Raw genomic sequence first — 23,059 nt, 5'->3', positions numbered from 1 at the left:
ATACATTTGAAATAAAAATGGACAATATCACATAAAACAAACTCAGTTTGAGATTTATGATAATGATGATGATGATGATGATGATGATGATGATGATTATTATTATTATTATTATTATTATTATTATTATTATTATTATTATTCTAGAAAATACTAATGCAGTATTTTAGGCATCGGATTCATGATTTGTGAAATACATTGTGAAAATAGTTGATAAATAAGATTCTTTTGAAAAGCAGGGGTGGACTGTCTTGCCCAGGGCCCCACTATACAGCAACATCCGCCACTGAGAAGAATTCCTTTCGCTGATGCGTCTTATTTCTCCAGTTTATTTTAGGTTCTACGCTGTGGGTGGGGCTCCAAACCTGACCAATCAGCAGCGGTTTTATAGAACACGCTTGTGATTCTGGCCAATCGGATATGGTCTAACACAGGAACTCTGTACTACAGAAGGAGCAGCAGCGTTTTGTCAGCTGCGTCAACTACATAAGAAGATAACAACAGCTTAATTTTGGGCTGTTAATAAGCAGCGGCAAACTTTAACATGGCTGAAGCGAGGACTTTATTTTTATGGCACAAAGTTGACAAACTTTAACAACAAGACTCAAAACGCGTTTTCCGTAGCCGTCTATGACGAGCCTCATGAAAGCAAGAGCCTTATTGTCCTAGCTTGCTGGTGTTGGCTAACGTTAGTTAGCTATTTGTTTGTTGAGTTGCCCACATGGCTACCAGAGAGACATGTCAGCGGCAAACTTACCGGCGGCCGGCTGCCAGCATAAAGCAGGAGCAAGATGACGACTCGGATGTCGAGGAGACTCACATGGGTTTACGGAGGGCGGACGGGCTGGAGTCCCAGATCATCCACAGTGGACACTTCATGGTGTCGTCGCCGCATATCGAGCACCCCCCGAAGAAGGGTTACGACTTCGACACTGTCAACAAACAGACCTGTCAGACCTATCATTTTGGCAAGACGAGCACGTCGCACCTCTCCATAGATGCCTCTTTGACTAAGCTTTTTGAGTGCATGACCCTTGCATATAGGTAAGTTTCAATTTGTCTGCCTGCTGTGTTTATGGTACATGCATTTTCATTTTAGCCCCTGGTGTTGCCAAGCTCATGTTCAGCTTTCCTCTCCAGTTAGCTGCAGTCACGAGTCTTCCCTCCTCTTAACTTCCTGTTACATCAGTCTTTAACTTGCACTAAATCATTTTTCCTTTTGTATTAGTGGGGAAAAACAAATAAACCTGTCCTGCCTTGCCTAACTCTGCCATAACCTGAAGTGAGCTTTGTAGATGGTGAAAGAAGTGAGTTACCCAGTTATCAGTGCCAAACTATGGAAACTGCAACAAAGGAAGCATTATCAGCAAAATAACACTGATCTGCAAATAGAAAATGGCCCAATTTAAACATATAGCATACTCTGACATCTGACTTTATCAGGTTGTGCATTGGCAGCTTGTTACTACATCTTCTGAAGCTGGACTAATTTTATCGTATTTTTTCAGATGGTTTACCAAGTCTAACTCTTATAACATGTTATAACATGCAATTTATGTTAGGAGAACCTTTAAATTCCCCATGTTGGGACACTTAATTCCTGGAGAAAGTGGTTTGAGGAAAATCAACCAAAACGGAAACAAAACAGAACAGCTTTTATCCTTTGTTACAAAAGTAGACAGCCGGTTTATTCTTCAAGGACAGACTGATGCGAAAGCAACACAGGTGAGCACAATTGCTCTATTTTGTGTGATGCATTGGAGTGATGATAATCGCATTGTAAATCAAAGTTATTAAACTTCCACCATCCTTTGCAAGTCCACCTCTGAATATCAGCTGGCTCATTAATCAGACGCGTTTTCCATAGCCGTCTATGACGAGCAAATGGGTAGCCAAACTGGAATTGGCTGAATAAAACACATGCTGCCTATTGCAGTTTTAAAACTATCTTAGCTGCATAGGAGACACGGATGATGACCACTTAGTTTTTACATCTTGAAATATTTCCAAACAGTAGAGTTTGAATTTCTTGTGCAGACATGAGCTGGTGGGTCGGTCTATCAGTCAAAACTTTCTCACAGGACAGCAGAAGAGGACAGTGGTGGATTTTTAGACCTTTGCCAATGTAGATAAGATCGATAGATAAGATTGGCTTCACACATCAGCATCGGCAAATCACTAATCTCTTAAAATTAAGGAAATTGGCACCAAAAGAATTGGCTGGCTGATAAATTAGTACATTCATAGCTGTTACTGTTTGCTTCATACATCCCGAGAAAACATACTCCGACACTTTTTTCTTTAGTCTTATTAAATGTATTTTAAGCTACAGGATTGGAACGAGGGAAGTTGTATTAAAGTTGAAAGATTGAATCCCAGTTATTCACTTCCAAGGAAATAAATTCTTATAGAGTGAGCTGTAAGCTAATCGGCAAAAAGGATAGCCAAAGCTCTGTTGACATTTCTATAACATCAGACACATTAAATTATGTAATTAACATTATTACTAACAGACATCAGGCTAACAGATCAATCTGATCCACACATTTGTGGAGTTAATTTAACTTGAAAGTCTTTTTGAACTCATCCAAATAAAGTAGGACCTTATAAAACTCAGCGTTTCATAAAAAGAGATTCCAACCCATAATGGCTGCTGGCGGACCGCTTGCTCTTTTAATAGGTAACACACTGTGCTTTGTGTGTGTGTGTGTGTGAGTGACTACTCCACATATTGTGTTCATTGCATGAGTCAATTTATAATGCGGTGACGTCAGATGGTTGAATCAGCTCCAAAAGCAATAACGATAAACTACAGTGATAAAATTTCTGTTAAAACAGAGCAACTTAAAAAACACTCTCAGAATTCAAAACATGGAAAAAAAAATCTTCCTAACAACAAAAACTATTTGAGAAGATGAGGATGTTGGAAACGGTAAGGAAACAGAAGAGAAATTTAAGAAAAGCTTTTCATAAACACAAACTTATTAAAAAAAAAACAGCTAAATACACAAACATAAATACAAAATGGAAATAAGGATACTGATTCAGTCTAATGCTTGTTAAATGGGCAAATAACTAAAATAGAAACAAAATATGAAAACGTAGATGAAAATGTACATGCTAAAGTTGCTTAAAATAATAAAATATAAGCAGATCATACTTGCTAAAAATGTTAATGACTAAAACAAAAAAAATCAAAATCAATTTTAAGCAATACTTTCACATTATTCTGTCTACAACAGTAAAGATAGAAATAAAACAATAAAGATATAAAGGGCAAAGTTCAGCCAAAAGCCAGACTGAATAGATTTTTAGTTCAAGTTTAAAAGTACCTAAACTCTTAGCTGCCTTCGCGTCTACCAGAAAGCCAAGTGAGGAAAATTATGATGAACAGATTATTTAAGTACGTCGGTTATGTAGTGGGAACGTTCATATAACCATAATAATAATCAATATTATTATTTTCTCACGAGTTAAAGAAAATGTTTTGTTATAAATAAAAACAATAAGAGCATGTTTACATGTTTGAAATACTTTTGTAAACACCCCAGTAGAATCTCATAAAAGCCGTCGTTTGTATTTTAGTAGCAAAATACTGTCGTTCTTATAGCCAATGAACAAGATTAAGTGTTTTAGCTGCATTCCCAGCATTGGAAATAAAAATTTAGCTACTGATTATGTTCGCAGGTAGTAAGATAAAAAAAAACCCCGTAAGGCTCACATTACCCATGGTTCTCTATTTACAGTCGCAGCCAGCTGCTCAGAGGATTCCCTCCGACTTCACTCTAAATTAGCCTCACTGGAACAACTATTAATAGAGCGGTTACTGTTTAGTTGTTGTTACCAGTAAGCTAGATATTATGAGCAACATTTTCTCACAGCAACAGCGCCATTAAATTGACAAACTCTGCTCTCCTCTCTCCGTCAGTGTGTCCATGTCCACTTTTCTTCTGCTGTTACAAAACAGTGACATGAGGTTTGCTTGTTCAGCAAATTCTTTAGGAAAATCTGAAGAAGAAAAAAAAAGGTTGAAAGGAAGGACAGATGGATAATAAAAAATGTGGGGAAACACAGAACAGGAAGAACGAAAACAAATCAATCTTTGGAATATGATTAAAAACACTCGCTACTGCTGTTTAAATAATACATTTGACCTTGTTCTACTTCTCAGAGCTTAAGACTCTGAGTTGTTCAAGTTTCAGTCTTTTTGTTGCTTAATGTCCTCTGGTAATGAACAGTCTGTCCACAGCCTGTAATTTTAGCGTTTCTCACTTATCTCGGATCTAGTAACCACATCGGTGTAGCTGGTGAGCTTAGATACAGTCTCTGTTTCTCAGGGTGCAGCTGAACTTGTCTGTCTGTGTTATCAGGTACACACCACCCATTCATTATTTGCTGTTGTGATAAAATAAAAGTGTAATTCATTTAGACAGGAGTTAGGTTTCAGATTAAAAATTGTTAGGAAACCGTGCCTATTCTTTCTACCACTTCATAATTATGCTTTACTCTGTGTTTTGGTCATATAAAGTAAATAAAAATGCCCAAAATAGATATTTGTAGTTTGTGATCCAGGGAACAGTAATATTCCTTGCAACTCCTACATTTTGTGTCTGTTTGTGCTGTTAGTTTGTTGAAAATAGATCACTTTAGTGACTGGTCCACTGTTGATCTTTTTTTTTTTGTTTTCAGCGGTAAGTTGGTGTCTCCTAAATGGAAGAACTTTAAAGGTCTAAAGCTGCTGTGGAGAGACAAGATCCGGCTGAACAACGCCATATGGAGAGCCTGGTACATGCAGTGTAAGAGTTCCACCTTCCAGTCTAACTGTACTTAATTAAAAAACATTTCTTAACCTATGTCAATATTTCAGATTTTTTTTTCTATTTTGAATTGAGAGTGAATTGTTTTGTTGTCTTCCCTCAGATGTGGAAAAAAGGGGGAATCCCGTTTGTCACTTTGTAACCCCGCTAGATGGAAACATAGATTTGGACGTCCATCGCCCTGCAGAGGTAGGGACGGAGTATTCTGTGCAACTCTGCGTTTGTTGCCGACTTTAACTTCCTGTTTGTCTCCTTTCTTCAACAGGCTATTGCTTCAGATGGGAAAAACTGGAAAAGAAGAATTGAAATTGTTATAAGAGAATATCACAAATGGAGAACATACTTCAAAAAAAGGGTATGGTTGTTTTATAATGTGATGCAGTGCTTCAATAATTAATTACATTTTGTAGATATTTCAATCTCTTTCTTTTGTTTGGTATTAAAATATTATCCAATGTTGCTTCCGCTGTCCTGCAGCTACAGAAACACAAAGATGATGACCTTTCCAGCTTACTTAAGGTATGGAAATGATGGCAATTCATAATTTATAATTTCATGATTCAAACACTCTGGAAACATATTGAATTTGGTTAGAGTGTATAATTTGTTAAGCCTTAATAAATATGACAAAAATCTTGAGTTTCCAAATTTTATATTTTATGCTGTTATCTAAAAGCTGTATATTACAAATTTTGAACAACCAAGCAAATTTTATTTGAATAGCACCTTTCAGCAACAAAGCATTTCAAAGTGCTCTACATCATAAAAACACAAAATTACAAAGTCATAGAACACACAGTCACCAGCATTACATTTTGCACATCAGATTATTGATTAACGTTTCATGATTAGGTTTCAAAGGCAACTCTAAACAGCTGAGTTTTTAGTCTACATTTAAAGGTGTTTGAAAACACTTGCTGAAAAAAATCTTACATATTTGAGTGTTTGTAGTAAAAGACACCGAAAAGAAGTTCTGTTTTGAAATGGGATTTTTGTTTGTTTACTCTCTGAAATCACATGGCATTTAATGTTTTTCTTTTGAACATTAAGTTTCTGCTGTTGTTTCAAGCTCTGTGTTTGTACTCTGTGCTCAGATGTGAATGCACAGCTTGAGTGCTCATTTCCTGTGCATAGATGAATGTGATCTTGATTATTTATGCATAAGAAGTGCAACCAGTCTGATCTAGACATGGGCCAGTTTGAGGTTTTTACTGAGTGAAGATACAGTTTATACAGGGACACACAGATGGTGAATTACCAGCTGTTGCAGTGTCCTGCATTCACAGTATTAATACAGAAATTTAAAGCAAGATTGATTGGCATGATTGTAGCATAACGACCTTCATTGAAATCTAAAAAGCAATAATTAATTGTGACTCCTGCTAAAATGATGTTACGTATTGATTTACTGCGGTAACTATTATCAGATTCACACATGGATCTGCTTCAGCTAACATTATTTTTTTGACAAATCAAGGATTAAAATGTACTTTAGTCAAAAATAGTGACATGAAATGTAAATTAAAACATTGAATTTGCCATTTTAAAATTACCCTGTTAATTTGGTGAATTTTAAGTAAGCAATTATTTTCTATAATATTTTATTTACTGCAGTCTGCTGCTTAATAGACAGTACCGCCCCAGCCACTAAACGTAACTGGATTAAAAAGAAAAAGATAGATTATTAGTAATTTCTTCTTTTTATAAATGAGAGAGTTGTTGGAGTGAGTGTTGAAACTGTTAAGGGAGCAGCAAAACAGAACAACTCTCCTCCAAACAGCCTGAACAAATTAATGAAAACGTTAAAAAGACTTTAAACAATGTGATGGAAATTTGAGTGGTTTTCAAATATTGCTTTTTTAAAAAGTTTTGTATGACTTCACACAAGTAACTGGCCTATTTTCCTCCCCAACTTCATCATTTTGACTGGAGGAGTCAGGCAGTTGGACCAATTTGACGTCATTTACCCAGAATGCATTGCAGTGTGAACAACATGGCGATAGTATTTTATTAAAATTTATAAAAACTAAATGACCTACAGTATTGTTACGGTATTGTTTTTGGATCTAGGATAAATATTTCCCAAATAAATTCTATTGTAGCAAATAATCATGGATCCCTTTAAACAGCGTCGCCTTGATAGCCTTGTAAAATTATTACACTCACTACTGTGTGCAGCAATAAATATTTCCAGACACAATCATTAAACATCGATTGAAGATGGCCTTAGACACATTTTCTCGTCTTAATATCAGTAATATTTTCTATATTATTCATTTAAAAAGTTAAATATTTCATATCCTCAGGCAGCAAAAGTCCTAAACACCTATAGACTCGTTATGTACTGATACCCCTCAGAGTTCTTCTTAAAGTACTGCAGTATTTACATTTGTTGGTGTTGTTTATCACACTGACTTTAAAACACTTGACCTGACTTAATGTTTTTGAACTGCAGGACCAGCGTGTCGGTAAATTTGAGCTGTTTTGAGGCCATAACATCTGAAGACCTTCACATAGCCTCACATCAGTAACTGGCTCATGCCTGATCTGATCACTTCCTGGTGATAAACACTTAAATAGCTTACAGTTTTGCACAGGAAATGCTAGTTTAAGATTGATGCATGCGTTGAGATTATTCCACTCCTTGATGGCTGTGCTCCATGCTGCATGCTTGTGTGACATTAACTGGCTTGGTGGTTGCATTTTGAATATTCAAAGGTGCCAGAGGAGCAGTTATCGCTGTTTGGGGAAGTCTTTCCAGACATACTCCGTACTTCCTTTTATCAGGATGAAGAGGCTGCCGTGCGTCGAATGAGTCGCAGGCATATGGAAACGCCTGCGCCCATGGAGATGGACACCCTCTTTGACATGGACATTCTGATGTCCGAGTTCTCAGACACGTTGTTTTCCACACTGACCTCACACCAGCCTTTGGGCTTGCCCAATCCAAGGGAAATTGGTGAGAATTTGGATATTATTTATATTTAGGTCTGTGGATCCATTTTTCCAGAATGTATATTTCAAATCCCACTTTCCTTCCCCCCTCTCCAACCTCCTCTTCCTCCAACGCCGGCAGCTCATGCAGGGAATGCAGACATGATCCAACCTGGACTTATCCCCTTACAGCCCAACCTGGACTTCATGGACTCCTTCGATCCACTGCAAGGTTGCGGTACAGTTCCATCCTCCGCAGCAGCACCTCTAAACTAATAGAGCACAAAGGGCAGGGCACAAGCGTACACATGTTCTAGTAACACTGCAGTAGTAGTCAGCTTAGCCTAACATAAAGCCTAGTGTGGTTTTACTAACCTCCAGCTAACATAGAGCCTCTTGTTCCAGACTTATTTCACAGCCTCCGTCAGCCTGTCCTTCCCTCTGTTTCCCCCACTGCAACATCTGTCACCCCTCAACCCAGCAGCAGCTCCCAGTCTCAGGTAAACATCAACCCAAGGCTCCTTTTCTAACTCGCTCCAAAACAACAAGTTTTTTGCTTTGGAAATTTTCCCTAATTGGAATTTATGGTCATTTTCTTTCTTTCGTGTAGCTACACATAAAATTAGTTTAACAGAATAACATTACTAAACTTGGTTTACCACATGTTTTACACATGACTGGTTAAACTGATCAACAATCAGGTAGTTCAAGATGTCGACACTCATTGAAAATGTGTATGAATTTATTTCAGATATCTGAGGTTGGGATAAAATTATATTTCACTCTTTTCACACCTTAGTTCTAGTAGTAGCTCGTATTGTCCTCACATAAATGGTCTGTCTCTTTCTTTATTCACCATTAATTTGTCTGTATTTAGGTGTCGACTCAATGAGATTGGGGGGGTTAGGGGGGGATTATACAAGGTTTTAAAAACATTACTGAAAGATAATGCAGCTCAACTGAACCAGTATTTTGCAGAATCGCCTTTCTATGCAAACGTATTGCAAGAGTCATTAAAAAACTGAAGACTTTGTCCATTTTTCTTTGCAAAATATAGCTGAACTTGAGTCCGATTGAATGGGGAAAAGTCTGTGATGAAACTTTAATGTTTTGTTAGGTCTGGACTTTGACTGGGACTTACTTTGAACTACACCTTTCCATCATAACTACCGCTTTATAATCGATCTATAATATTGTTTTTCTGTATTTACCTGTTGGCTCTAACCAGTTGTCCCACACTCCTCTGTGATATTTTGAAATGCTGGCATACTTTTTAAAAACCAACATGTTTTTTTTTTTTCATTAGTAATAATAATTTTCTCAAGCCTTCTCAGCCTGACCTCTGCAGTAAACTGGTTTTGCTGGATTTTATTCAGGAGTATTAGTAAACTTTTTTTTGTTTGTTCATTTTTAAAACTTTTTGAAAATCATGCATCATTTTTCGCTTATTTCATCACAGTCCACTACATTTTGTCAGTTTATCTTTAAATCCTCATTAAACATAGTGGAGTTTGTGGGTTGTTGCGTAACAAAGTATGAATACTTTTGTAGCTCACTGACTGTAGCAGCTCATATTTTCCAATCTACATTGGTTTGTCTGATTCCAGTCCTCAAGATCTACGATCCTGCAACATTTAGATGGGTATCTGCTCCAGCACAGCTGAATCAAATGAATGTCTTATCAGGCCTCTGCAGAGCTGAATGGTTCAGGTGTGCAGCAGCAGCAGAGAGAGATCTGATGGTAGCTCTCGAGGAATGAAGCTGAGCAACCCTGAACCACATTGATCCCGTTTGAATGTCAAAAAGATGTTTTCATGAGAATAATTTCAGCTTGATCTTTTTCTCACACAGCATTTTTTTTTTGTTCAAAGTCAGATCTGATTGAGATCTGTTTGAAATCGACCAAATTCTGTCCTTAATATATATTTTACACATTTATGTTCGAAGATATTTTCTGTATTACAATTTGCTGCGTAGGGAGTTTAAAATTAACATGATTAACTCCTTTAGCTGCTTCAGATTAATTTAAACTCTTACTGATTGTCCCTCAGATGCTCTTCTATATGATTTTGCATTGATGCATTTTAAGAGTTGCATAAAAGAAGAAAAACTAAACTTTAGTCATGTGTACCACCAGAGGACAGAAAGTTTCCGGCTAACATTAACTTTAAAGGATCTTGGTCAAATTTTTAAGGATATTGTGCCTAAAGGAAGATCTAAATCTGTTTCCTTCTGTTGTCTTTGCCAGGCCCCGTTAATGTCGACTTTGCAGCTTTCACCCAACCAGATTACGCCTGCATGCTCGCTGTCCATCCACAGCCAGACCAGTCCGACAGGCGGTGGCGGCGGCGGCGGAGGAGGAGGAGCCTACGTACAGACCTACATGCCTCTGTTCGCCGGGCAGGTGGTCTCCAGCAGTCAGTCCACAGCTCCTCTCAACCCTCTGGTACCCTGCCTCCCGGGTCAGAACTTACCCTCCGCACCAGCCATGATTTCCTCACCTTTAAACAGCGGCTCAGAGCTGGATGAAACTGTAGCCCCCTCTGTCGCAACGCACACAGCGCCCTCCCCCGTCACCCCGAGCAACACAGCCAGCACCGTCAGCCACGTCTCGGAACCTCCATCCCAACTCCAGCTCCTCGCGCCGCTACCTGCCACGCCCATCCAGAATCCTCGGGCCTTTGCTCTGCCTCGCCCCTTCCAGTCCAACAGCTCCGGCAAAGTCCGTCCTGTGCCGAGGATCGCGCCGGCAAACGCACTCCCTTCTTCCCAGTTCATCCTCCCAGGTCTGTGGTCCACCAGCAAATTCCTGCATGATGATCCTGTGATTTCTTATCAAAGAGTGGAAATGTGTCACTTTACACGGCGTTACAAAAAAATGTTTTTTTAGGGAAGTTGTCTTTGTTTTTTCAACTGAATTAGGATTATTTTGCACCGCTGAATTCAAAAATGACATAAATGACATCCATTTTTCTCAGTCAGCTCAGGTTTTTATTCTGATTTAATTTAGAGAAATCAGATCTTCTGGCCAAATTGGTGACATTTTTGTGACATTATCAGTTCGTTTTTGTTAAAATTTCTCATCCAAAAAAGGCTTTAGGAGGGAAAACATTTTTTCTGACATAGTGCATTAATTAAATGTTACCAACATGGATTTCTGTAAGTTGTAAAATAAACACTGATAAGGGTAAATGCATGCAAATTGAACATTAGGTCTTCATTGTGCAAAATTCTCCATGTCTTTTCTGTCTTGATGGAGTCTCTTCTCCTGATCGTCACTCATTGATTCCAGATTATCAGGAAACTGATCTATATGTGAGAACAAGTCATGCATTTTGATGCTCATGTTGCATCCATGGTTCAGAAAGTTGACCTGATTGAGCAAAACCATTGTGATTGTTGGGTTCACCGCATCAAAATTACCCTAAAACAGTTGAAAACCCTCAGACTCAGACTGTTGACCATTTTTGTTTCTTCATTTTATTTGTCAAAATCCATCCTCATACTTCATCTATTATTTATTTTGTCCTAAATATGAATGCACACATGTTCCTTCAGCCCCTTTTCCAGGTCATGCTAATGCTGTGATTGTTACGTCTCCACCCTCCACCGGTGTGGTTATCCCCCCTTCCCACCTTGGAGCGGTAAGGTTTTGTTGTACCAGATCAAATACAAAATAACACAGTGACAATATTTAGATTTTCTGGTTATGAAAAGAATAACGCTTTACTAAGTAAACATCCATGTTGGTCATTTTGGGTTCAAGTCTCATTTAAGCTGTATTTTCCATGTCAGAGCCCTGGGTTTCAGGTTCTGCCTCACAACCAGAAGTCGCAGCAACCTGCCGTCCCTGAAGACAAGTCTTGCTTCAGGAAAAACCAGAAAGAGCCCTCAAGTGTCGGTGAGATTTCAAAGAAACCTTTGAGAGTGTAAACTGCCTGTGGAAGAAGGTTTTCCAGTTGGAAGAGAACAAAATACAACTTTTTGGCTTGCATGTGAAAAACAAACACACCATCTCCAAGGTGAGACATGGTGGTGAAAGGGTCATGCCTTTTCAAAGCAGGCACAGGAAAGCTAGTCAGAGTTTCTGGTGTGATAAGAGACTATTTTGGAAGAAAACCCAGTAGAGGCAGCAGAAGAGTTGAGGCTGAGGTCTTTCTTCAGAGATGAACCCAAAATTCTTGATGCTGTATCCGTAACAGAAAGTGTTTCTGCACAAATCTGCCCCCACTCAGGTGGGGGCAGATTTGTAAGAAGATTTTAAAATCCATTCATTTTCCCTTCAACAGTGCACTACTTTGGATCAAAAATCCCAGTAAACACATCGTTTGTCGTAGTAACATTCAAAAAGATGAAAAGCTTCACAGAGGATGAAAACGTTTGCAAATTGCTTCATTCTAAATAGCCAGTGTTTCTCTTTGCAGGTCATAGTCAGACCGGATCCAGTCAAGGGTCACCTTGTGGTTTGGATCAGGTTCCCAGTCCTCAATCTATAATCGGCGGCAGCAGCAAACCTCTGGTAAAGAGTGAGCACAATCAGGTTTGTATCTGTGTTTGGGTTTTATCACAGAAAAAAACCGAATAATCCATAGTTTCTGTTTGTCCCTTTAACCCACGCTGTTATCTCTAATAACTTGCGTAACAGAGCCGTCACATATCTGCTGAACAAAAGAGACGATCAAATATCAACATTGGCTTTAAGACACTCGGCAACCTTGTTCCCACTCTGAAGTCACAATCGAACGTAAGTCTGGAATCTTCTCAAAACAAACAAAAAAAAAACCTCTGTAGCCGATTATTAACGTGCCTCCTAATGTTCACCTGCCGCCGTGTTTCTTCACTTCTTGCCTCTAGATTACAAATGCAGTCACTCTACAGAAGACAGTGGAGCACATTGGGAAGCTCCAGCAGGAGCGGCAGCAGCTGCAGGACGAGGTCAAGAGGCTACGAGAGGAAATAGAGGAGCTCAATGCTTCCATTAGGTCTGTCAGAATTACACATTCGCTGACATTTTGTGATGATTTAACTCTTAAAAACAATAGTTATTAGTGATACGCTGAGTTGGTGGGAGAATTTGGGTTTTATAATAAACTATGCAAATTTAAAACAAGGTATTGCATTTACAACTGCGAGCATCTGATTAGCCTCTCAAAAGCTCAAATATTACCTGAACTATGACCCACAGCGACTCTTTGAAGATACTTGGACGATACGCGATACAACATTTATTCTCCCATTGGGATGAGAAAAGCTCTTAATTCTTTGTTTTTGTCTTTTCTGTTTACATTTCCACACATCTCAAAAGAAAGTGTATCGTTTTGAAAAAGTTTAGTTTTTCTATTATTAACTAAAAAAAAAAGTCTTGGAATTAAGCACTTCATCCACAATTAACAAAAGAGCTCATAATGTCATTGATATAAACTTTAAGTTGAGGTTATTTGGGTGTTTTCTGTCGTCAGTGAGCTCAGAAAGTGGACCCACAATAAATTGATAATAAATGGCTTCACCAAAACATTTATTGGATAACACTGCCAAAAAATGGCCAAAAATATGTAAATTCAGCCAGGGTATGTAAACTTATGGCCACAGCTGTAAATAGAAACCTTCAGGCTGGAGTCATGGAAGAAGTTCATCATTTGTGCTTCTGAGCAGAGAAGTTATCAGCTTGAAAACCTCCACATAGACTCTAGTTTCCCTTTAATGACCTTTTGCATCTCTGGTGCTTCGACTGTCTTAATTCAAACGCATTACAAGCATTCAAAACACTAAACTCGAACAACACTGTTCACTCTTCTTCACTGAAGTCATGCTTGACAAACGAACTCCCTGCGTCTCTCCCACAGCTTGTGTCAGGAACAGCTGCCTGCGACGGGCGTACCGATGAGGAAAAGCCGCTCTGATCTCATGCAGGACAAGTTCAATGAATATGTGAAGAACCGCACTCTGCAGAACTGGAAGTTCTGGGTTGTATCCTTCAGAAGAAAACATGCCCAACTTTTTAATACTTGAAGGAGTATTGTGTTTTTACCGATGTGGAAATTGTTCCAAACCTATTTTATGAATGAAGACGCAGACAGAAGGACCTGTTCCAGCGGGTTCAAGCAGAAAGCTCACCTCTGCTGCGCTTCATTACAAATGGAAAATCGGATGCTGTCGGTACATAAGATTATTTCAGTAAAGAATGTCATGAATGTTGTGTGGGAGCTGGTGAGACATGATGTTCTTGCACTGAGTCATTTCGTAAGTGACTCAGTTTGTCCCTCATGGGTAATTCTGTGGCCACAGTAGATCTTCACAGTGAAACATCTTCTGAAAAGCAGATTGCAGGGACAGATAGTGAGTCGGGGTATTTGCAGTGTTCCCAGTTGCATCATACATTTTTGCATAGGAAATGTGCAACATTATTTTAGAGCTTTCTGAACAGACTGGGTTTTTTTTTTTTTTTTTGGTTTTTTTTTTTGGTTTTCTGAATGACCCATCAGGGAGTCAGCATAATGTCAAACTTTAGGCATCTCAGATCGGCTGGACCATCAGGTCAATAGGTCTCTGCTCTTTTCTTTTTCTTTTTTTTTTTTAAAGATTCCCTTCTTTGTTTTGTTTTGTCTGACTTCACTTTAGATGCCATTTTACGCCCATCCAAAGTCTTTTCATTCGCCTCCGTTCCAAGAAATTTGCCTTGGATAGAGGATTTACACTCCGCAGGCATATTGCACTCCTAATAAAGACAATGTACATAGATTAATAAAAACATTATTAAAGATTCATTTACAACACATTGGAAATTAATGTGTTGTGTAGAGGCTCTTTCCTCCAGCCTCTACACATATTATTGTAGAACTCCTTATCCAGATAGATTTCTTCTGGACACGCTCATCTCGGCGTCTGCTGATTCAGGAAGGAATGAAAGCTTTCATATCCGAATGCAGAACACGAACGGGATCTGTTAAAACACCGGCCACTAGGGGAGCTGTTGTACCCATAATCTGACCTGCTGTCTTAATCTCAGCTAAAATCTGAGCTTTTGATTTTGCGGTTAAGATATCCAAACAACATTCAGCGCCATACATTTTAAAATGGACTCGGTTGCCTCTCTGTAAAATGTCATCATAGTATCTGAACAAACACCAAATATCCTGAGTCTGATCAGAGCACAAACGCTGTTCACTAGTGTTTACCCCCAAAGTCATTACCACACCAGATCTCACACACACCCAATGCACAGTTATGGGTCTTTCCAGTGGCTTTTGACAATTTTACAACATATTCATTTGTCTGAAAGCTAATACAGTCATTAGAATAAATAAAAAAGTGAACTGATTCAGGGTTGATTCATGCTGCTTAATGAAATCAGATATTATGCAGTAAAACCCCTTTGTCTCTACCTTGTCGCCTCCAGTGAAGCGTCACACCTATTTATTCTTTCATAAACTCATCAGTGAAGCCTTTTTCTGATAAATCATGATGAATCTATTATTGGAATAATCAAAGTAGCAAACGATTAATCGTTAACTGGAATATAAAGACTGAAAAAGAACAAAAGTCAGAGCAGTAATTAAGCCAAAACTGTGCAAAAATATATACATTTTGCATTTAATATATAAAAACCTACTTTCTCTGTGCATATGTTCTACCCAGAAAACGTCATGTGGCATAGTTTTCATCCATTTCAAAATCTGAAAAGAAAAACCTCACATGAAGCTCCTTTTGCCAACAGATCAGTATTTGTGTTCAGTGAAGCAGAAAAAGCTGCTGAGCTTTAACATGTTGATATTGGAAGTATTTTTAACTGGATTAAACTGGTAGTAAAATATTTATTATTTAAAGAATGAATTTAGTTATCTACTGATTTGCATTTTCTTAATATATACAGTATTGTATAAAAAGCCTTCATGTCTTTTAAATGACAAACCTGCAGAATGTGCCAAATGTTTTTGTCTGAGTCATCGATTAATAGTCTTGACTGGATCTGGCATTGTGTCGTTTTTTTGGCACCATAAAGAAGTTTTGATTTAACTCTGTGGTTCGTTAAAGGCCCTCTAATGACGAACAGTACGTCCAGTGACGTTGTGTTGTGGTTTCTAATGTTTCTCAGGTTGAACCAGCATTGCTCAAGATGGTGGAAAAATACCTGAACCAAGTCCAACTTTCACTTTGTGTGGTATACATTAGTAATCAGTTGGAGAGAGACCAAAATCAGCCAATTTTCTCCTAATTATTTATAACTGATGATCTGCAAAGCAAAATACTGAAAAATTTAATAGATTACTTTTTTATGTTCATCATTAAATGCATCAAACTAAGACATTCCAGTTTGAGCTGTAAAGTATCAACAACAACATGAACTTTGATACAGTTTGTTTGTTTGATGCAATAATTAAATGGATGCACGAGGTTTCCCCCAGAAAACCTGCTACGCCCGGTGGTTGGGGCACTCGGCAGTCATTCATCCAGCGACCCGTTGTGTGTTTGAGTTAAAAAATGTTTAAGGTTGACAGGAAATTTGAAGATTGGAATATTAATATCTGAACACCAACTATAAAGTCTTTTTAAAAATGCAGGCATTTAAAAAAAAAACTTAAATAAATGAGCAATGCTAAGCCTGGTGGGGCACAAGTAAAGCCTGGTGGCCTACCAGGCTTATAATACTCTGGGGGGAAACTCTGGATGCATAAATAAGGCACATATTGTAATTTCTCTATTTTTTGTCTGATTAAACACTGCTGCCTCTACCAAAGAACCTGCAGCTCTTTTCTGTTTTACAGGGTTAGAAAATAAAATAAAGAAAACCAAATATTCCTATCGAAAGGGAAAAGCCACATTGATGCATCTTTAGTTTCAGGTTTTTCATCGTTTAGTGAAGGGGAAACATTTCTCATTACTGTTTCATTCCCTCGATTCTGCTGGACCAAGACATCTGGATAGGTGTTTAATTTCCATTCGCTCCTCAGTATTTTATGTTTCATTCTTTCTGATACTGACATACAAACGGGCACTTCTGGAAAAGACTGAAAAGCTAAAATAAAAATGTGAGAGTTGCGGATGTTTTGTTGGACGTTATGCGTTGCGTTGTATGTTTGGTGTTGAATGATGCTGAATTTATCCTTGACTAGTGCGCCTCAGTTCAGCATCATCATCAAACCACTGTTTGAGTCGTTCAGTGGAATGGTTTCAACGACGAGCAGAGAAGAGCTCTGTCACACCACGCTGCAGTGGCTCGACAATCACTGCTCCCTTCCTGTCCTCAGACCCAGTAAGTAAAACATCACCTGTTTAAATTATGATTAGGTAATACTTCATCGGTTATGGGTCATCTGTAGTAAAATTCTGATACCTCTTGAACGTTCTCCACATTTTGTCACATTTTAGCCTCAAACTCTGATGTTATTTTATTGGGATTTTATATCGACTGACACAAAGTAGCACATCACTGTGCAGAAACTATGCATAGTTCAGTTTTTTGTTTTGTTGGGTTGCTTCTACAAATATAAACCTGAATGTTTTTGAGCATATGGAAGCTAATCAGCTATAGCTACATCACGTGATGGGTAACCTAGACAAGACGAACATTGATCAGGGAAGTAGCAAAGAGGTTCATGAAGGCTCTGGAGGATGGATTTCTTCAGCAGGAAGTGGGAAGCTGAACAGTGGTTCAACTTCCAGCAGGTCGACAACCCTAAACATACAGCCAGAGTTGCTTTAGAATGATGCAGAACGAAGCACATTCATGTTTTAGAGTGGGCTAGTCAAAGTTCAGAGAGAGATCTCATTGAGAATCTTTGCCACGCCTCCTAAAAATGTACATCTACAGTAGCTCCATCCAGTCAATTTTGCAGGTTGGGCAAAAATTTTCTGTCACATAAGTCCCCAATGAAATGCTTTTTACTTTGTTGTGGTTGTAATGTGAGAAAATGTAGAACATTTAGGTGGGTGTGATTACTTTTCTCAAGGCCATTGTAAATTATCTGCTACGATAAGAAGCTTTAATACTCAAAATGAGTTTCCTTGTAGATTGGGTCAGACATGTTAAATGGTTTTTGCTTCACAACAAAGCCTGACATTATAAATTAAGAATTGTAACACGAGGACTATTAAAGGTTTCTGTCCCTCAGATTCACATTTTATGTTGCAACCTAATTAGCTTCTTAGTAGTTATTTTTATGTTGATGTATTCTTGTTTGGTTTTGTTTTTTTTAGTGCCTTCTCAGATGTGTTGATTATTGCATAGAGATTTTGTTAAGCAAAATAAATGCAGATCAGCACTTGTCAGATTTTACATTACAGGTTGTGGAGTTTAGTGCCGTTGTGGAAAGCTTTAAATATCCCACTATGTGTCATCAGCCACATGAACTGGGTCAATAAATTTCAGCAAACTCATGACGATTGATTTTTATTTTTTATTTTTTTAGTCCTAAAGCGGTCTTTATTTTCAGTAGCTGAAAAGTGTGTTCACTTCGAACACTTCCTGATGCGTGTCTTCAAGAGATAAGCATTGGAGACTTTTATTGGCTTAGAGTGGCTCTAAGTTTTACTTTCTAAATCATTTTTGTGGTATTGCATTGCATCTATGTTGAGCGGCAGTGTTTTTGCTTTGATTAGTCATTTTAAACATACAGTGTTGGTGTATTAAAGTAAAAAACATAAAACCTCTGTGGGGGCATGGAGTCCTGTGGCTATATCGGTCCTCTCTGGGGAAACACTCAGTACTTCTGCTCATGTTCTGCAGTCACATTTCTTACAGCCCACAGATTCAACATGCAACCCGTTTGCTTTTCTCATTAATCCTGTCTTCAGCTGAAGAAGGAAGCTGTTTTCAGAAACCAAAAAGAAAATGTCTCGGCGAAGTTTTCCTCACGTCTGTGAGGCATTTTGCTCAACCGCATGAGATTATAGATTATTATGGATTATTAGAAGTTTGTTTTCTGTCTGAATTCTTTCTGAGGAAATGCATCAGTTGGGGTTAAATAACTTTTTGCCAGCTGAAGAACAATCACTCGCGCAGCAATGATCCTGATGAACTTAATAAACTAGAGTATGAATGAATGTTTTCTGTACATCTTATATGAATTGTTTAAAGTGCCAGATTGTTCTAACAAAATGTTCTGCTGTGCGGTATAGATGAGGAGGATGTATTAAGTTAACGATGATTAATGTTAGAGCACTGATTTCAGGTTTTGTTTTAAAAAAAAAAAAAACTTTTTTTTTTTCTTCTTCTTCTTTTCCCCTCTCAGTGGTGCTGAGTACACTCCGTCAGCTGTGCACTACCACGTCCATCCTGACCGATCCCTCCCTGCTTCCTGCTGAAGCCCTTGAGGCTGCCTCTAGCAAAGACGTGTAGCCGACCTCTCAGGAGTGGACGCAACCCAAAAGCCATTTGAACATTTTTCAGCATCAAAACTGTTTTCCTGCAATATCCAGGAAGCTCGCTGTGTCTTCCAAGCACTCGCAAGTTCCCAGACGAATCGGTGAAACAAGAACTGTAACATGGGACGGGATTACTGTTACTCCGAACGTAACAGCTTTACATTTGGTCTGCTGCATAATGCAGCAGACTGCCTGATGCAGTAGATGCCACCTTCACCTGCAGAGAAGTGTTTAGATAATCTCCGCACAAGTGATTGCAGAGATTATCTAAACACTTCATTGGAAACTGGTACTTGTATTTTCATTTTACATCATAGAGAGTTGTTTTCTGATGCAAAGACGCATATTAAGAAAGGGAAACGGTGAATGAATTTGCGCCAGGAGGAAACTGTGATTTTTTTTTTTTTCTTTTTTTTCCCCCCCCAGAGAAAACTGGTGTTCGTTTATTTTGCAGCCAATCATCAATTCATGTTGGGCTGCAGAGATTTGAGTTTTCCATCGCTCGTTGACTCAGGTGAATATCACGCTGCCAGTGATGTCTTCTGCTCGTTTGACAGTAGGCATGGGCCGGTATCATAATCTGTAAAAAATGTTATGGTTTCATCTTATCATCAAACACAAACTCACCATCTTTATTCACAATGTGCAAAACAGGACAGCATCAGGTCTCCATACAGCTGCTATATCAATGCATTAATTACAACAAGATAACATTTTCACTCACTGCTGATTTGGAGTTAGAAAAATATAGAATGAACACCAATTTTGATCAGTTTTCCACATATTCTGTTTATTTTATGTACCTTAACAGTTATATAAGTTATATCTTTTTGTGAGCAGAAATGCCTCCAAAGAGCTAAATGAGGGGAAATTACAGCAAGCCTATTTTTATTTTTTGTTTGTTTTTTATAAGCAAGCTGACCTGCAGTGTGCAGCAGCGAGTGGAAACAGGACAGCTCTGCACTCATCCTGCTTGTTAATAAAATAACTTTAAGTCGTAGGAAATGTACATTTTAGCACTGCTTTTTTGAAGCTGTAACTTTCTGAAACATCGGTACCGGTCCCATGTCTGTCTCTTATTTTCTCCGTCCATTCTGAGCTTCTTCTATTTCGGGCACGCGGCGTGTTTCTTCTGGGTTTGAGTTTCAAAACACAGCGGTCATGGAGCCATACCTACAGCCCTCATAGGGAGCGAAACCGACAGTCCGGCACAGTACAGATTATGTGTACAGATTATATTTACATGCAGTATTCCTCTGCTGAGTCTTTTCTTGATGCTGGTGTTCACTCAGGGCCGCTCTTCTGCAGAAGGTTTTTGCCCCTTTTTCTGAACAAATCAAGACCTTCATCCTTTTCTACAGACATCTGCATTATGGGGCTAATTTCTTTGTTTTAAGCTTTTTACCTTTATTTATAACAGATCAACTAAAGCCATATCAAGGAGGCGAGCGAGTCATCCGTAAGGTGCATCAAAGAGATTTGTCTGATTCACAGATTGAGAGTAAAACTCCAGACAGACGTATCTGACCTCCATCAGCCTTAAGGTCAAAGTGTCCTTACCTGTGGTCCCTGCAGCCTCATGTCTCTTTGCTTTTATTTGTTCCTCTTCACTCCTCAGGCAGATCTTGTTTTGTTTTGGGGGGTTTATTTCTGCAGAACATTGACGTTTACAGAAGCAAAAAAAAGCACCATCTGTGTTTGTTTGAATGTTCATGTTGATAGTGTAAAGCCTTTTAGTGGAGATTATGAATCTCTAACGAGATTCAGCTTTTCGACAGGGTGATTAGCCTGTGAAAATGTAAAAAGAAATGAAAACAAAAGCAGAGAATGCAGTGATAAAGACTGCAACTATGCATCATGTGTAATGTACAGATCAAATATGAAAGGAGTTGGATTACGCAAGGGGAGCCTGTCGAGTCTTCCCTGACCGATTAGCTCACTGATCAAACCCCACATTTTGTTATTTATTGTCATGAGAACATTGCAGTCAGCGGATTTTCAGCAAAGAATCTTTAAGAAATACTTTTAAACATGCTGTTTGCAGTGGTTCGACCAGAGACTTGGTGAGACGCTGTGCCTTTAAGCTCATTTGCAATCCTATGTTAAAAACTGTGCACATGGGAACTTTAAGTGATTACTTGTGAACTAAAATTGTTTACTGTGTCTTCAGATTATTCATCGCTCATCTGAATGCAGTAGCACAAAATCTCCTGTTTGCAACAAGTGTCTCCTTCAAACTCTGCTGCGTGTGTGCGTGTGTGTGTGTGTGTGTATGTGTGTGTGTGAGATCTTCAGTTGTTTTAACCTTATTCTGACAGAAAGGCAGGTTTCCAGGTTCATTTGTCCTTTTCTTGTACAGTATGTCACTGCAGAAGGGATCTGCATATTAGTTCCTCCTGTTTCTGTGATGTTTTGTTTAAGAAATATTTTATGCGTTATATGAGAAGTGTTCAAGTTCACCAGGGTTGACATGCACAACTCGTTGTAAAATCCCTTTGCATCACAATAAATACAAGTAAAAATCAACTTCTGGCTTTTATTTTCAATAAATAGCATTTGTTTTTAAATGAATATTGTTTAGTGCATTAGAATCCTAAAAAAAAATATAAAAAAAAACAGCAACACACACCTTCATTCAAAAACAAAAGGCAACAGGCCTTAAAACTTCATCAGAGAGTCGACTTGCTAGATCTTTCTTCTAGCACAAGCTCCAGAAAACACTTGGCAAACTCAAAAGCTTTGGGGCTGTCTTCAAATACAGGGAGGCTGCAGTTCTGAGGGGTCGTGGAGTTACTCAGTAGCTCCTCCACGTTTTTAATGAACTGGGCGGCGGTCATCAGCCTTTCCCTCTCCTCGGGGATCCACTTTGAGAGCTCCTGCAGGTAGCAGAGGACGGTGGAGAGGTTGTGGGCCGAAAGCGGCTGCTGCTTCAGCCCTACGTGCTCCGTGACGTCCACGGACGAGCAGTTAACGTCGGAAAGCGATTTATCCTGCGGGACACGGAGAGTCAAGAGAGCATTTAGATATTACAGCCTGTGTGTTTCAGAGCCAAAGTCAATCATGCCACACTGCACTGTTGCAATAATTCAAGCAAAAAAAGAGCCGCAACTGAGTACCAAAGTCATTTATAGTTCATGGACATTACATTATCTGCTCATATATTTTCTCGCCGGTTTTATGTAATATTTTGATAGTTTTTCATCAGATGTAATCTAGATTAGCAGAAATAATGTCAGAATTGAATCTTCAGTTTCACTTTACGAATTACTTAAAGAAATTAAGCTTTTTAATTATTATTTTTCTTAATTTATTGAGATTCACCTAAATAATCTGAAGTAATTTTTACTATCTTGAGTCATATGACTGAAAAAAACATCGCTGTTTCTTCTCTGTATTTCTGCCGATTATCAGAAAAAAATAAAATATATAGGTATTATATTACAATTATTTTTATTGTAATGATTTAAATTCATTATTTTTAATTGTTTTGTCTTTTTAAAATTAACAGCACAATTAACAGCACACACAGCATATACATGTACATAAAAAAAGACCAATGTATTTGAAAATGTGTCCCTTGAAAAATGTGCCTCCAATTCCCGCGAACGCACCATAAAATGATCAAATGATCATTTTTGATCAATAGTCAGAGACTGTACACCAGACGTACAAATCTCCATATGAATCTGGAGGCTGCATTAATAATAGCGGCTGTAACATCCTCACCAGTTGGTCCCGAGCGATTCGGATCTCGTCCAGCGCCAAGCTGATGGTTGCGTCTCTGCTCCCAGCAGGGCTGCACGGTGCTTGCGTAAAGAGCACGCACAGCGGGATAAGGACTGAAAGCAACAAAAACAGCACACAGGAGACATCAATGAACCTGAACATGCAGAGGGGGGTAGAGAGAGAGAGAGAGAGAGAGAGCTGCAGCCGGAACGGCAGACATG

General features: G+C 38.6%; 1 protein-coding gene across 5 annotated transcripts; it reads left to right on the top strand.

Moving 5' to 3' along the window:
• Nucleotides 1-412: 412 nt before the first annotated feature.
• mlxip (MLX interacting protein) lies at nucleotides 413-21,638 on the top strand. Of its 5 annotated transcripts, XM_007547996.2 has the most exons (18): nucleotides 413-1,044; nucleotides 4,690-4,796; nucleotides 4,921-5,006; nucleotides 5,083-5,172; nucleotides 5,295-5,336; nucleotides 7,536-7,776; nucleotides 7,894-7,989; nucleotides 8,157-8,251; nucleotides 10,000-10,213; nucleotides 10,313-10,537; nucleotides 11,310-11,395; nucleotides 11,547-11,652; nucleotides 12,176-12,291; nucleotides 12,397-12,495; nucleotides 12,606-12,733; nucleotides 13,595-13,718; nucleotides 16,872-17,001; nucleotides 18,980-21,638. In XM_007547996.2, exons 1-18 carry the CDS (start codon nucleotides 722-724, stop codon nucleotides 19,084-19,086), a joined length of 2,415 nt encoding a protein of 804 aa, XP_007548058.1. In that variant the 5' UTR covers nucleotides 413-721; the 3' UTR covers nucleotides 19,087-21,638. The 5 variants fall into 5 exon arrangements, with proteins under 5 accessions (XP_007548058.1, XP_007548057.1, XP_007548056.1 ...); XM_007547995.2 differs by having other exon boundaries at nucleotides 414-1,044; nucleotides 7,605-7,776; nucleotides 7,894-7,983; nucleotides 10,000-10,537; XM_007547994.2 differs by having other exon boundaries at nucleotides 414-1,044; nucleotides 7,605-7,776; nucleotides 10,000-10,537.
• Nucleotides 21,639-23,059: the final 1,421 nt, after the last annotated feature.

Source organism: Poecilia formosa, unplaced genomic scaffold (assembly GCF_000485575.1).
Source record: "Poecilia formosa unplaced genomic scaffold, Poecilia_formosa-5.1.2 Scaffold25, whole genome shotgun sequence".
Classification (NCBI taxonomy): domain Eukaryota; kingdom Metazoa; phylum Chordata; class Actinopteri; order Cyprinodontiformes; family Poeciliidae; genus Poecilia; species Poecilia formosa.
Note: the sequence above shows the minus strand (reverse complement) of the source record. Positions and strands in the feature narration are given on the sequence as shown.